We start from the raw sequence: 15,126 nt of genomic DNA, 5'->3' as shown, positions 1-15,126 counted from the left end.
ACCAGATTCAATAAAGTAGATTATGTTGCAACGTTGAGGTGTATACAGTACTTCCTTCTCAAGCCTTCACATGACAGCTGGATAATGTTATGGAAGATATTAGTAGATCAGTGTTTTGTTTCCCAACCCTCTAAGGGTTTTCTAAGGTCAGAAATTCATAAGATCAAAAAACAGGCGTTTACTACAGAATGACAATGACTTGATGTAAGATTTGGTTTGTCTTTGGTAAAAAAAAAAAAAGTTGGGAGCCACTGCATTAGATGACTGGAGCAGGAGATCAATGGATACTGTGACTTTATTAGCCTGAAGGCCATAATGTACTCAAATACAGCAGCAACACAGATTAACTACAGTATGAGACGCTTGAATACAGCATTAACAGTGACTGATTCTCAATGAAAAACAAGTCAAATAAAAAACAAACAACTTGACTCCAGCTGTGCTACATTATATGGTTAGTCTAAAGACCTGCTTGAAAAGTTTTATCATGCCCACAAATTGACATTAGGCAGTGGGGAGTGCCACTTGCTGAGTAGCCTGTCCAGTGCTGCCTCTAGCCTTTTAGAACAGTTGCAGTTTCAATGGTAATATCCTGGAATTCTACACAGTTCACCATGAGGTGGAGAGGACATATTTCAGTTACATTTTGCCATGACTTATGCCATGTTCATATGATACACTATCTGACCAAAAGTATGTGGACACCTGCTCGTCAAACATCTCATTCCAAAATCAGGGGTATTAATATGGAGTTGGTTCCCCCATTGCTGCTATCACAACCTCCACTCTTCTGGGAAGGCTTTCTACTAGATTTTGGAACATTGCTGCAGAGACTTGCTACCAATCGGCCACAAGAGCATTTGTGAGGTCAGGCACTGATGTTGGGTGATTAGGCCTGGCGTACCAACTAATTACGAAGGTGTTTGATGGGGTTGAGGTCAGGGCTCTGCAGGCCAATCAAGTTCTTCCAAACCCTTTTTGTATGGACCTTGCTTTGTGCACAGGGGCATTGTCATGTTCAAACAGGAAAGAACCTTCCCCAAACTGTTGCCACGAAGTTAGAAGCACAGAATCATCTAGAATGTCATTGTATGCTGTAGTGTTAAGATTTCCCTTCACTGGAACTAAGGAGCCTAGCCCTAACCATGTAAAAAACAGCCCAAGGCCATTATTCCCCCACCACCAAACTTGACACAAAGCATTGGGGCAGGTAGCATTCTCCTGGCATCCGCCAAACCTAGATTCGTCCGTCGGACTGCCAGAAGGTGAAGCATGATTCAGTACTCCAGAAAAACGCCTTTTCAATGCTCCAGAGTTTAATTGCGGCGAGCTTCACACCACTCCAGCCGACGCTTGGCATTGCACATGGTGATCTTAGGCTTGTGTGCAGCTGCTCAGCCATGGAAACCCATTTCATGACGCTCCCGACGAGCAGTTATTGTGCGGACGTTCCTTCCAGAGGCAGTTTGGAACTCGGTAGTGAGTGTTGCAACAGCGAACAGACGATCTTTCCGCTCTACAGCACTCGGCGGTCCCGTTCTGTGAGCTTGTGTGGCCTACCACTTCGCAGCTGAGCTGTTGTTTCTCCAAGACGTTTCCACTTCACAATAACAGCAATTACAGTTGACCGAGTAGCTCTAGACGAACTGACTTGTTGGAGAATGTGGAATCCTATGACAGTGCCTCGTTGAAAGTAACTGAGCTCTTCAGTAAGCCCATTCTACTGCCAATGTTTGTCTATGGAGATTGCATGGCTGTGTGCTCAATTTTATACACCTGTCAGCAACGGGTGTGGCTGAAATAGCCAAATCCACATACACAAAGGTATCTGTAAAAGAGTGACAAATCAATGGAGGCCCCCCTGGGAGGTCAGGGCCCCTGGCTCAACTACCTTACCTAGCAATCTTAACATGTTTTGCTGACATGGGCTCATTGAGCGACTGTCATAAGTGGGAAACTGCTGATACACAACAAAATCTCAAAATTGCACGTGGTGTATTCTTTTTTTTAAAGGAACTGTCGGGTCTCAACTCACTTTTGAAAAATAGAAAAGTGCAGCGCGTAGTCTGCCTATAGGAAGAGGCGGCTCGGAGTTTGTCGTATCTGCTACACAAACATTTTTGGGGAATAATCTTCAAATTAACACTAATAATTCAATAAATCTACTCAGTTAAGCCAATGTAAAGGTGTGTGAACCAAAGTCAAAATATAACACTGGCCAAAGCTGTTGTCACACTGAAATAAACCCAACTTCCTGAGGCAAGCACACATGGCAAGTGTGAAAAACATTTGAAAATAAAACTGTTTACTTTAACAAGTGCTGTGTTTCTGAACCTTCTGAACTTATTCAGCTCTGCTTCCCTCAGCTGGTCGAACTGAAAACTAATACAGCGACTCCTTCTGGACAGTTCTGGAAAGGTCCATGTTGAACCCCTAATTGATCCCCCTTAATTGTGTAAAATAAACCTTAGGTTATATTTACATTTAGATTTTTTTTTGCATTAACCAAAATATTTGTTGTTGAAAAATTGATTATTTTCCTTCTTCATAATGTCTAAGTAGTTGGTCGCTGAAGCAGCGTTTCACAAACTGAGTTCATAATATTATCAAATTTAGCCAGTGTTCAACGTGTTGTCTATTTATCCATCTCAGCTCCATCTTGACTCGACGGCAGCAGACAAACAAGTTTTGTATAAATCGGAATCGGGAACAGAATTGAATCGTATGATGTCATGAAATCACGTTGACAGGGAAAGTACCTAAAATCAGCACTTATACAACGGATGGGATTCTGTTGGTTTAAGACGGCTATAAAAACAATAGACCACAGAGTGTATAAAACAAATGCACAAAACACCTGTCTATTTGAAACAACAAAGTGTCTAAAGTGCCACAAATAACTATCCTGGTGGATTTATGTATGATGTGTGGTAGTTAGACCCAGGGAGGTCCTGGTCCTGGAGCTGCCCAGGGACTCCGGGCAGGGCTGTGGCCCAAGTAGGCTCCTCTGTAGCGGGGAGGGCTGTGGGGGGAAGTCTGGGCAGTGCCGGCGGGACAGAAACCCTCCATGTATTGGAAAGAAGGGCTGGGGGTGGCAGGGTCTAGACACCATAACAAATGGGGGGCTGGGGAGCCTTCTGTACTCCTGTGGCTGCACGCCCCCAATCTTCATGGGAAAGGGACCAGAGTGGGGATGGGGTCCAATCCCCTGGGGCAGTGTATTGTGGGGGTACGGGAGGACCTGGGGTGTAAACTCGTCAGGGTTAGAGTGAACGAAGTGCGGACCAGGGGTGGTTCTAAACCAATCAGAAACCACTTGGTAGGGGTCACAGTTCATTCTGTGGCCCTCTGGGAATGGCAGGTAGGGGCCAGGGTCAGTCTCGTACCCCTGCGGACCTGATCTATAGGTGTCTGGGGTCAGCTGTGTGCCTCCGTAGGCCCATGCTTCTCTGTACTCAGCCTCACATAACTGCACCTGCTGCATGGCTGCTATGTCACCCATACAACTGCTCATCTCTTCTCGGTGAAGGGCTGGCCCTGCCTGATCTCTATGAAGGGCTATGTCATGTCTGAGATCTGCTGTGTCAACCATATGAAGCCCTACGGCGCCCCTATGAGTTCCTGTGAACCCCTGCGCCTGGTGCCGTTGTGGAGGCTGGCCTTGCAAATACTGTTGGCAGTAAAAGTCTGAATTCTCCTCCCTCTCTCCATTCTTTCCTCCCCATCTCTCCCCCTCCTCCACCATGACCTCCACGATGAGCCCAACTCCCAACTCCATTTCAGCTCTGCATTGCTCCTCTTCCTCCATCAACTGACGGTCAGTTAGCTCCTCTCCTGTAGCATACCAACGGTCAGTTGTCACTTCTGTTGTAAAAGACTGATTGTCAGTTGATCGTTCTCCTGTTTGGTACATTTTGTCAGTTGACCTGCTTCCTGTGGAAAACCCACTGTCAGTTATCCTCTCTCCAGTAGAGTACAGACTGTCAGTTGTCCTGTCATCCTCTGCAAGCCTCTGTGCCCCAGAATGACACTCATTCCCCCTCTCCTCCTCCTGTTCTTCTTCCATTAGAGGAGTGTCTGTCAAGCTCTCCTTCGAGAGACGGCCAGTAGTAAAGAGAATCGGCCCGGCAACAGACGCTGTGTCAGTGATGTCTCTGGCACAGGCTAGACCGGGGTAAATACTGCCTTGTCGGTTGTTCTGCCCCACTCGGAAATGGAACTTTGTGTCAGTGAGTCGGTTATTTTCTGAATACAGATGGGCAGTTCGGTCCTGCTCTCTCCTGAGATAAACCATGTCAGTACTGTTTTGCTCGTTGACTGAGTAGAGACCGTCAGTTGTGTTTTTCTCTCTGCTATAGTACAAAGCATAGTCAGTGAACCTCTGTTCCCCTCCGAGATACAGACGGTCTGTGTCGGTGTCCTCGTCTCCCATAGTCAGCTGCTGATCAGGTATGGCTGGGCCCAGTCTCATAGTCGAAGTGAGTACATGTCCCGGAGTGTGTGTCCGTCCCGGAGTGTGTGTATTTTCATGCGTGTTTCCGAGTCTTGCGGCAACTGAGTTTCCCGGCTGGCCAAGCAAACGTGAGGGAGCGGGAGAGGGTTGGAGTGAGGCATTTACGGTGGGGGAGTGAAGGGGTGAGGCGTGTCTGAGGGAGAAGGGGGAGGTTTCCAGGCTGAAGGAGTTCCTCTCCAACAGCCAGGGGCCGTCCGTCATAGACAGACTGACCTTGAACACCGGCTCACAGCGAATCAGCTTTGCAGGAACTCCCTGTAGTCCCGCCCCCTTCCCCTCAGGCCCACCCAGAGACGTCTGACTTCCAGCTGTGACATTTGGGGTTGGGGAAAGAGAGGGGTCATGCTGCCATGATGAGGCAGGACGCTTCAGTGAAGAACCTTAAGTGAGAGACAAAAGGAGACAAAGAGAGCGAGGGAGAGAGAAAAAGAGGCGACGAGAGAAAGACACTCACAAAGAAGAGGAGTGATAAATGTCAGTAAAAAGTGAGATTATTTTTCTATGGGCAAAATAAAGAAAACACACACCACAACGTGTGTAGCAGGGAATGATTCAGAGGACGCAAATACTAACAAATGAATTAAAGGGCCAGTGCAGTCAAAAATGTGACCTCCTGTGTTTTATGTACATTTCCACACTAGGAGTTGGAATACTACTGTGAAAATTATGATAATGCCCTTTTAGTGCCTGGTGACGTCACCATCCGGTAAATTAGTTAATAGACCAATAAGAAAGAGTTCCAAACCAGTCTGCCAATAACAGCTAGTTTTCGTTTTTCCCCTCCCCCACTTAGACCACTCCCAGACAGTCCTAGCAAAATGACTGCTCTTGCTTGAGAAATTGCTCTTGCTAAGAAGCTGTTTTTGTATGTTTTTTCAATTTTGATTGAAAACAAATCACAGTGAGGTACTTAATTGTTATCCAGAAATTTGACATGGGGATGAAAACAGCTGCATTGTGCCTTTAAACAAACTGTCAAAAGGGTATTTCCAACACAGTGGTACCCAATGTCTTTAACCACCCATTAACAAAGTTGGCGCATCATCCCATGAGGTCATACACTCACCAATCAGTGGCTTGCTTCCATGGAGAAACCCCTCCTCCCACGAACTAAGCCGTGATTGGATAGAGACACTCTGCTGCAACACAGGGGACTTCTCAGATTGGCTAGATGAGTTCCGACTCTGGGTGGTCGGACTCCTCCATAGGACGGTTCGGTTGTCAAGCTGGACAACAGGCTTCTCTGGTTGGATGGAGAACCTCCGAGGCGATATCACGGTTCTCTGTGACTGGATGGTAAGATACTCCGACTGGACTGATTGCTTCACTGATTGGCTCTGAAGATCTCTCTGCTCCCTCCCAGTCCTGATGGCATGCAAGAGGATGAGAGCTGGAGGAGAGAGAGAACGATAAGTCGGGGGGGCGGACAGCGTGAGTGACACCGACTGGTACAAAGAAAGAAAAAAACTGATGGATGAAGGAGAAGAGAGAATATGGACTGACCATCGCTCTCGCTGTGTGTTGTCATATCGTCATACATGGCAGCATCCAACTTCAGCACCTGAAAGACAGAACAGAGGAGATTTGCACACACACACACACACACACACACACACACACTCACATCACCCAGGCATGCACAGACACACACATACCTGTACGTCCCCGGTTCCTTCTCTCTTCTCTAGTATTTGAGCCATCTCCATAAGAGGCCGGGCCAGCTTGGACAGGTCAGGAGGACTCTGCTTCCACTCTGACACAAAATGAGGGTGATGGACTTTCTATACAACAACAGCCACAGGAGAGAGGAAACACACAAGTGGTATGTATACATGCAGCTGTATTAGGCTAGTTGTAGGTCAGTGATTGTGTAAAGCAGTGTTTCGTAATCCTGGTGCTAAGGCCCCAATGGGGTGCGTATTTTTGTTTTTGTCCTTGCACTAACACACCAGACTTTAAAAATACTCATCAAGCCTTTGATAAGAATGTGGTGTGTTAATGCTAGGGAACAAAAAAAAAGCACCCCTTTGGGTCACTGGGACCAGGATTGAGAAACCCTGGTGTAAAGAGGTGTGGTTTAACTGTACAGGTATTACAATAACACATCAGAATCATTAAGTAGCTTGTGAGTAAAGAGCACAGATCCAGAAACACACGTCTCACACTCACAATGTAGTTGTATCTGTGGAGACTCCCCATGATGTGGCTCCTGACATCAGCCTTACTGAGACGGCACACACACACCTCACACAGGTACACCGCCTCAGAGTCCCTGCCGAGTGTCACACACTCTGTCACGCAGCCCAGACCTAAAACACACACACGCACACGTGAAGTACACACAGGTCTAAAGTACACACATTGGTCAAAAACACAGACGTATCATTTACAAAAACACAGAGTTGTTCCTGACCGATTATGGGCTGCAGTCTGTTCTTGTTGTTCAGATACACCCTAAGGGAGTTGGACAGCAGGCTCTGGCCACACACAGCTACATGAGGATGAGAGAATGAATGAATGACAATGAAAGGAAGAAAGAGAGGATGCTGAATGGATGAATAAAGAGCTGATAACCCATTGCCTACCATTGTGTGCTCCTCCAGGCTGCATAGTGACAGACCTCAGGAGTCAAACACCCTAACAACTGAGAAAGAGTGAGAAAGAAAGAGCGACAGAGAGTAGATAGAGAAACAGAGGGAGGCACGGGGGGGGGAACACACACACACTGTGTGCAAACACCACAGGGTGGCACAACACCAGTCACTGCAAATAAGGGACAGAAGCAGATATCAGATATATATATTTTTTATAATATCGAGATAATGCATTAGCTGGCATACCACAGCTGGCATACCACACTCTACATCTGTCAGTTTGACTTTACAGCACCCATTTGAGTCAAGACTCAAGCTCATCTTGCCATGCTCGATTGACAATGGGCATTGATCCCAATCAATTCCATAAACTAGACTCCTGCTCACGTTTAATGGTGCAAAGTTTCACAATATCATATTTCAAATACTGTTTGACCATACAAATATATTGCCAAATCCATTCTTACCAACAGAACACTATAAAAGGAAGCCGACTATCAGTCACACCATTCGTCTTTGTTGATGATGCACGAGCATGTGAAAGGTGATGTAGCTGATTGACTGGCGTCACCGAGGTGTGCTGATAAAAAGTTAAATATAACTCAACTACAGGACTCGATCTATATTTGCTAGATAGAACATACAAACCCTTAATGTAGATATAATTCATATCGGCAGGAACAGAGCGCAATGTGTTAAAATGGAAGAATAGGTCAGTAACGACTTCAATGTGGTCACTGGCCGGTCTGGCTAACGCGTCAGCAATATTTTCTTCCAAATGGTTTAGCAAAACGAAAGTGGCTAGCCAATAGCCAAGAAACGAAACTGAAATGTCAGGATAAAAACATTCGACAAGCTACCAAGTCAAGGCTCGTATGAAAACTGAAGTATAAATGTCACTCTCGCCAAGCTATCGTTAACAATCAAATGTGTGCTAATGAAACTCTTAACAGAACGTTTGAGTTGCTGTGGAGATAGCCAAATTACATTAATGCTAGCTAGCCAGCAACTACCTAGTAAAAAAAAAAGTTATCCATATGGCTAATTAACATATAACAATAGAATGACCTACCGGTCTGTACTCCACGTCGGGGGATATGGTGTGTTTGATCTGTCTGTCTGAAATAAATTGTTAAAAGAGATTAATTACACGGATTATCAACTCGACGACCGCACTGCTTAAAGCACGAGGTCAGATACATCGGGGAAAACTCAAGAGTGCGGAACTAAAGAGGGGTGAGGAATTTATTACAGCCTGTTAATCACACGTCTTCCTTTCCTAAATCAGAGTTTGAGCGGTGATAAGATGATTATAATTGAATGGTTCAAACTGATCCACAATAAAATAGATGATCTAGTTTACTTTCATCTCCACAGGAAATCTTTGAAGAACAATGTGAGAGCTCAAAAAGTGTACATTATATTGTCCTGCATGACATGAAGTTGGCTATAAAACACTAAAGAACAAAACAGCCATAAAGATAGTGTTGCTGTATGAAGAGTTCCTGGTCTGTGTAATGTCACCATCAACTGAACATACAAAACCCTCTGCCAGTCTAACGTGGACTGCCATGTGAAAAGATGCCTTCCAAGTTACCATCCTCAGTGAGCTGTCTGCCATTCTCTGTCTCCTGCAGTGATAGCAGACATGCTCTCTCTGGCTTTACTCAGGAGCTAATGAATCTTGAACAGCTTCCTTTTCTCACCTCCACAGTCTTAATCTTTTATCCTGTTCAAGAGTTATACATTTGTCTATTGACAGTGTTTTCATTTTATTCAATGTATGGTAATTGATTGTATTCATCATACTACATCTATTATAATGAGGGTGCGTATTCTTAGTGTCCTTTTAGAGTCTCAGAGAATTCGATTTAAATATGTTTAGGTAATTTTGAAGGTGTGGGCGTAAAGAGGAGTTATGAGTTGTAGAAATGCACATAAGAGATGGGAACAAAGAGGGTGTACAGAAGGATGTTATGTGGAGAGATCCCCCAAGGGTGTATAGATACATATGATGTTGCTTGAAATTTAGTTGTAGTCTTGTCTCTGCTTATAATGAGAAGAGAAACAAAATAAAAACTTTAGGACTGGTAGACTTGTGCCAGCAGTATTATGAGAATAGGCTACTATCAGTATCATGTGTGAAGGTTGTTGGGAAATGTTGATAGGAATTATAATTTGATTTAAAATTGCAGATATTAAATACACCTTGTGTTAAGGGAAATGCGACTATTTTTGGTAAAGAGTCTGTTGTTGCAACAGGAAATGTGGTGAAAAATCATCTTAGAATTATAACACTTACAAGAACTTGTGGCTTTTAATACAAAATATCAGAAGCCATGCTGGTCCGCAGAACAACCAACTTCCCTGAGCACTGGCTCTGCTTTTATACACATACAGCATATGAGTCCATCCTACATGCAAATGAAGTTACTTCCCCCAGTCCATCTGCCACCATTATCTTTTAGTTTAAGCTTCCTGTTTGTTCATGCCCATATCTGCTTTCGGTTAGGTAATAATGGTGGCGGGACCCTTTCATGTCCTAAAAATAATATATGTCCAGCTGTCCTATGGGCCTATGTCTTTGGCCTTTGTACTTATGTTTAGCTTGGTGTGCTCTTTGGTATGTTGCCCTTATTAGGACTAGTAGATTGTGTGTCCCTCTGACATTGGTATGTCCAGCTTATCCTAAGCACTTATGGCCTTGGCCATTATACTTATGTTTGTTCCGCTCCATCTAATCTTTGGTATGCTGCCCTTTCCAGAATAGCAAATACACTTAAGTGTCGCCTTCTCCTCCTGTGGTCTGATGTACACATGTCCTTGCTACTTTTAGTATTACATCTGTCCCTATATGAAACATTAACTCCCACAGAAATCACACTTACCTTTCTCTCTCCCTCATGATGAAAAAGCTCTCGGAGCTAAGGAAAAATCCCTAGAAACGACTCAAAAACTATCAATAAGGTAACCTTTAAAAGTTATTTTTATACAAAAATAGAAAAGTAAAACAGTCCAATTTAAACAGTAATACAAAATCTAAAAACTACTTTAAAATAAAAAGGCTCAAAAGCATTATAGCTAAACAGGGTTTCCCAACTAGCGGCCCGCGGGTGGCTTTATTTAAAAACATATATATATTTTTTTAAACAATTATTATTGTTGGGCATAATAGACTGTAAAACACCAGAAAAAAGTTGATTGTTTATTATTGTTTGAACTGTATCGATTTTATATAGGACTATTGAAATTTGTCCAAGAAGAAATTTGGACATTTTAAGTCCTTTTTTTGTTTTCCATTTATACACACATCTTCGTGCCCTACTCACTCCTCCACTGGGATGGAATACAGATGATTGCAAATCCTTTAATGTTGATGACTGGGTTCTTTGTTGTCAGACGTTTCTTTTGAAGTTGCCACGGAGTTGCTCGTCATTATTATTGTATGAGGTATTATTGATTGGTTTTCCCGTGCTGTGACTTTTATTCATATGTTGTGTGTTAAAACTTAAGGATAGCCCCCTTTTTTCAATTTTCGCCTAAAATGACATGTCCAAAACTAACTGCCTGTAGCTCAGGCCCTGAAGCAAGGATATGCATATTCTTGGTATCATTTGAAAGGAAGCACTTTGAAGTTTGTGGAAATGTGAATTGAATGTAGGAGAATATAACACAATAGATCTGGTAGAAGAAAATACAAAGAAAAAGTATTGAGATAAACTTTTGTTATTGACTAAATACTTATTTTCACCATAATTTGCTAATAAATTCATGAAAAATCCTACAATGTGATTTTCTGGATTTTTTTTCTCATTTTTGTCTGTCATAGTTGAAGTGTACCTATGATGAAAATTACAGGCCTCTCTTATCTTTTTAAGTGGGAGAACTTGCACAATTGGCGGCTGACTAAATACTTTTTTGCCCCACTATATATTACCACATTTACCTTTGTGATTCACAACCATTCCTTTATCAAATTTACTAACTCCTGCAGTTTCTAACACACAAATAGTTTATTCAATTAACTATAGTGTTTCCCACATCCATCCCATTATCTCCATAGCTGTAGAAACATTCATATTCACTTGTTACAATAGTAAACCTATCATTATGAGGATCATTCAATTCAGTTCTTATTTTTGTACATTCATATTTTCCCAACATATTTTTATTTATTCACTTCTGCCTTTAGTGTTACCTAATGCCAACTGCATCCATGTGACACAAAGGAATGTAGTATTTTCTCTGAATACATTGAACATTTTACATTTAACACATTCTTCAAATGATGCAAGTTCAGGTACTATCAAAAGATCAGACAAAGGTGATTTTCTACACAAAATACAATTGTCCATTCTGTGTTTGTTTGCCGTATACTTAGCCCATTCGTACCACTCGTTCTTCACTACTTCTTCTTGTGTGCTGTCCTTGAGTGGTTCTGATTCTGAAATATCTGTCGCTTTTACAATGTTTTTTGTCTTGAGGTAGATCATTAGAGTTTGTCAAAAAGTTCCAAATGTCAGTAAAAAAAACTTCTGGTTCTATTGTCTCAGGTTTCTTTGTGGGTACAGTGGACTGCTTGGTAAGGGCAGTTGATGTTATCTTAGTGGTAGCTACTGTAGTCTTCACAGCAGCTGCCACTGTTGTTGTTGACGTTGTTCTAGTTGTCACAGGTTCTTCCTGTTCAGGTGCAGGGGTGGGATCAATCTTAATGACCGTGGTGCTACTCCCTTCGGTCACTGTTGTTCTTGTTATTTCAATTATATGTTCTTCACTTTCCACTGGTTCAATCTTGTTCATGATGAGCACCCACTCGTCTTTTTCTTTGGTTAATGTCAGGTCACATCCATTCGGGTCCCAACGACTTCTCCCTTTGTCTGGTGATGTGTCCATCCACAGAGTGCAATCTCCGGTAAGGGTTTGATCCTTATGATTGAGATAGACTTCAGTTCTCCTGCTTCTGTTTTGAGGTGGAACAGAGATTCTAACTTTGTCAATTTTTTTTTTTTAGGATTGTTCGGCTGGTTCCTCTCTTCTCTTCCTGTTTCCATCATACATCTTGATTGTGCGTGAGTCTGTTGTTTCTATACTAGCGTTCACTGTTACTTTCTGTTATGTCAATGTCATTTTTATTTTGTTGTTCTAACTTCAATTGTCTGTTAAGGGGACCATTCAAGAGTTGAAAAGTCAATTGTGGGGAAATCCCCATTTTCTTCAGCTCGCGGGACTTTACCTCCTCTTTCTTCCCCTGAGGCTCCCTCCTCAGGCCGGACTGGGCTTCCATCTGGAAGGGTGTCAATTTTAGGGAAGAGATGTTCTCATTCTGTAGGTGGTACTTCGGAGTCCCTCTGTGGGCTTCCTTCAAGGAGGTCTGCCACAACAGGTATGTCATCAAGAGTAGCAGGCAGGTTACTTCCTCCCATCCCTGGACTCTCTGGCCCCATAGGAGAGAATACTGGTTGTTTGCAGGTTCTCTCTCCAGTGTTGTCTCTCCTTCGTCTTCTTCTGGGTGCCTTAGGTGATGCACCTGTCGTATTTTGGCTTTCACTTGGTCTGCTGTTCTTTTGGCTCCTCCCTGGCGTCTCGATTATTTTCGCTGTTCCTGCTCCTTCCGGGCTCCTGCCTGGTGAATCAGCATCCTCTGTGTCCTCATCTCTATATGACTGTGTCTTTGTCTCTGTTGGGACTCAGGTGCAGTGGTTCAGATGGTACCACGTCTGGCTTCCTTTCACTTGGACGGCCGTTCTTGTTGCTTTGGCCACCTCATAGGGTCCTTCTCTCCTCGGTTGATCCCACTTCCTCCGGAACACTCGAACGCAGACTAGATCTCCTGGTATCACTGGGAGAGGTCCTTCTGTTCCCCTTGGATCATCAGACGCGGAACCTCTCGTCCTGGTTCAGGTTTCTGCCTTCTTTCTGTGAGGCATTCAGACTTAGAGACTTATGGCCTCTGTTCTATGATTACACCATACATCATCTTACTTCCATCACTCATCACACAACAAACTGACATTCCAGCTGAAGCTGGCGAACCCCTCTCCTTCTGGTTTCCTAAAGACAAAACATAACAGTATCGACAATGTTATGTGTTATGCATAAATATATTCATGAAAACTGAAATCTGAGACCATGACAATTCCCACTCTCTCTTCACCTGACTATGCCTCCAGGACACTTTTCTGCTGGACTCCACAAAAATAAAAGCCCTAAAAAGCTTCCTCATGCTTCCACCCAGTCTTCCCCTTTCGGCCCCAGGTTCTGAGAGGTGTTTCCAAATCATGTAATTTTTTACTTAGTTTCCCATCTGCTCCATTTCAACTGATAATCACGTGCATAACCTTAATCAACATTATCTCTTCTTGAAGTAATTCAACACTGTATATCTTTCACATCAATCCCTTCAACATGTTGTTTAGAGTACAATTACCCTAACATCTATCCTTTTTCACATGATGCATTAACAAATAAAACAAGTAGCCCCCAAACTCAACCCAGTATGTCTACAGTGGAATCGAGTCTGTCACGTTCCTGACCTGTTTTCTCTTGTTTTATATGTCTTTATTGGTCAGGGCGTGAGTGTAGTCAATGTTTTCTATTTCTATGTGGGGTTTTGTGTTCGGCCTGGTATGATTCTCAATTAGAGACAGGTGTGTATCGTTTGTCTCTGATTGAGAGTCATACTAAGGCAGCCAGGGTTTCACTGGTGTTTTGTGGGTGTTTGTTTCCTGTGTTAGCGTTTGGGCCACACAGGACTGTTGCAGGTTAGTCACGTTTGTTGTTTTTGGTAATTTGTAGTGTTTGTTGGTTTGCCATTAAAATCATGAATACCTCCTACTCCGCATCTTGGTCCGATCCATGCTCCTCCTCGTCTGAGGAGGAGAACGACATTGACAGCCGTTACAGAGTCTTTCTCTCTCTCTCTCTCTCCACGTCCTCTGTCATGGTGTTTTCAAGCTCACCTATTATTCAGCTGGACCTTACTTATTGTGAGAATTATGCACCCACCACAGAGAGACATGACGATTTTTACCACTGCAGGTGCTGTAAGAAGTATACCCCCAGCCTGGTGTATCTTGATGTACACTCAGTCTCCAGAATTCAGCCCAAGCCCTTCCATTTCTGGCTTATGTGCTGTTTTTTTCCTGAGGACATACACACTAACACATGGGTTATTTCCTGACAACAGACTTTCTTCTTATAGCAAGATCACTCAATTTTAATTTTTAAATAACAGCCCTATGTAAACATTCTGTCTCAAATACCTGGCCTCCTGCCACAGAAATATTCATAATGATAGCCAAATGATGGTCCCTACAGCAACTGCTGTAAGAATAACATGTAATCAGTCAAGTGTCTTCCAGTTGGAAGAATATCCAATCCTAACAAAACTAAGTCATACGTTTCTTAAACTTTTGCTCTAGTGTTCAAAATGCCACCACTTATTACTTTTACCATAATCTAGGTATGTGTAATGTTCTATTTACTTTAGAATTGTCCCTATTTTTTATATCCCTATATTTTACAAGGCTAACTGTCCTTCCTTTTCTGTGAGTTCTCTTCTAATATTATACATCGTTTCTAGAAATAACACCCCTTCACTACCATAACCTTAATTTATGAGTCCCCTCATATCCCCAATGTAGTCACAGTTTTTCTAACCCATTTCACATGAGTCACTACTCCTAATTTCCTTCCATAGTTTGATACATACTTAAATATTCTCAAATCAATTTTAGTCATGTCACGATCGTGTGGCGGATTAATGGACCAAAATGCAGCAGTTGGAAAATATGCCATCTTCTTTTATTAACACCACGAACGAAGATGAACACGACACAAAAACACTTTACAAACTAACAAAATAACAAAACGACCGTGAAGCTACAAACGTTGTGCACAAACATACAGGCTACAAACGTTCTACATAGACAATTACCCACAATTAATGAGAGCCTATGGCTACCCTAAATAAGGCTCCCAATCAGAGACAACCGACATCAGCTGTCTCTAATTGGGAAC

At 43.0% G+C, this 15,126-nt stretch overlaps 1 protein-coding gene and 1 long non-coding RNA gene across 3 annotated transcripts; one reads left to right on the top strand and one right to left on the bottom strand.

The window, feature by feature from the left end:
• Positions 1–277: 277 nt before the first annotated feature.
• On the bottom strand, positions 278–8,311 carry LOC129819899 (uncharacterized). Of its 2 annotated transcripts, none has more exons than XM_055876589.1 (8): positions 8,180–8,311; positions 7,099–7,687; positions 6,927–7,004; positions 6,683–6,822; positions 6,169–6,294; positions 6,017–6,074; positions 5,580–5,903; positions 278–4,893 (listed from the first exon to the last, which is right to left on the bottom strand). In XM_055876589.1, exons 2-8 carry the CDS (start codon positions 7,121–7,123, stop codon positions 2,915–2,917), a joined length of 2,730 nt encoding a protein of 909 aa, XP_055732564.1. In that variant the 5' UTR covers positions 7,124–7,687; positions 8,180–8,311; the 3' UTR covers positions 278–2,914. The 2 variants fall into 2 exon arrangements, with proteins under 2 accessions (XP_055732564.1, XP_055732565.1); XM_055876590.1 differs by having other exon boundaries at positions 7,099–7,157.
• On the top strand, positions 8,257–10,888 carry LOC129819901 (uncharacterized). Its single transcript, XR_008754133.1, has 2 exons — positions 8,257–8,343; positions 8,485–10,888. It is a non-coding gene; the product is annotated as an uncharacterized LOC129819901 (long non-coding RNA).
• The last annotated feature ends 4,238 nt before the right edge of the window (positions 10,889–15,126 follow it).

The sequence above is a fragment of the Salvelinus fontinalis genome, chromosome 22, assembly GCF_029448725.1.
Source record: "Salvelinus fontinalis isolate EN_2023a chromosome 22, ASM2944872v1, whole genome shotgun sequence".
Classification (NCBI taxonomy): Eukaryota; Metazoa; Chordata; class Actinopteri; order Salmoniformes; family Salmonidae; genus Salvelinus; species Salvelinus fontinalis.
Note: the sequence above shows the minus strand (reverse complement) of the source record. Positions and strands in the feature narration are given on the sequence as shown.

Coding starts and splice junctions, on each gene's coding strand:
- LOC129819899 (XM_055876589.1), bottom strand. CDS start 7,123: ATGCAGCCTGGAGGAGCACACAATG. Junction 6,823..6,926: donor CAGACTGCAGCCCATAATCG/GTCAGGAACAAC, acceptor TGTGTGTTTTAG/GTCTGGGCTGCGTGACAGAG. Junction 4,894..5,579: donor TGGAAGCAAGCCACTGATTG/GTGAGTGTATGA, acceptor CTCTCACTTAAG/GTTCTTCACTGAAGCGTCCT.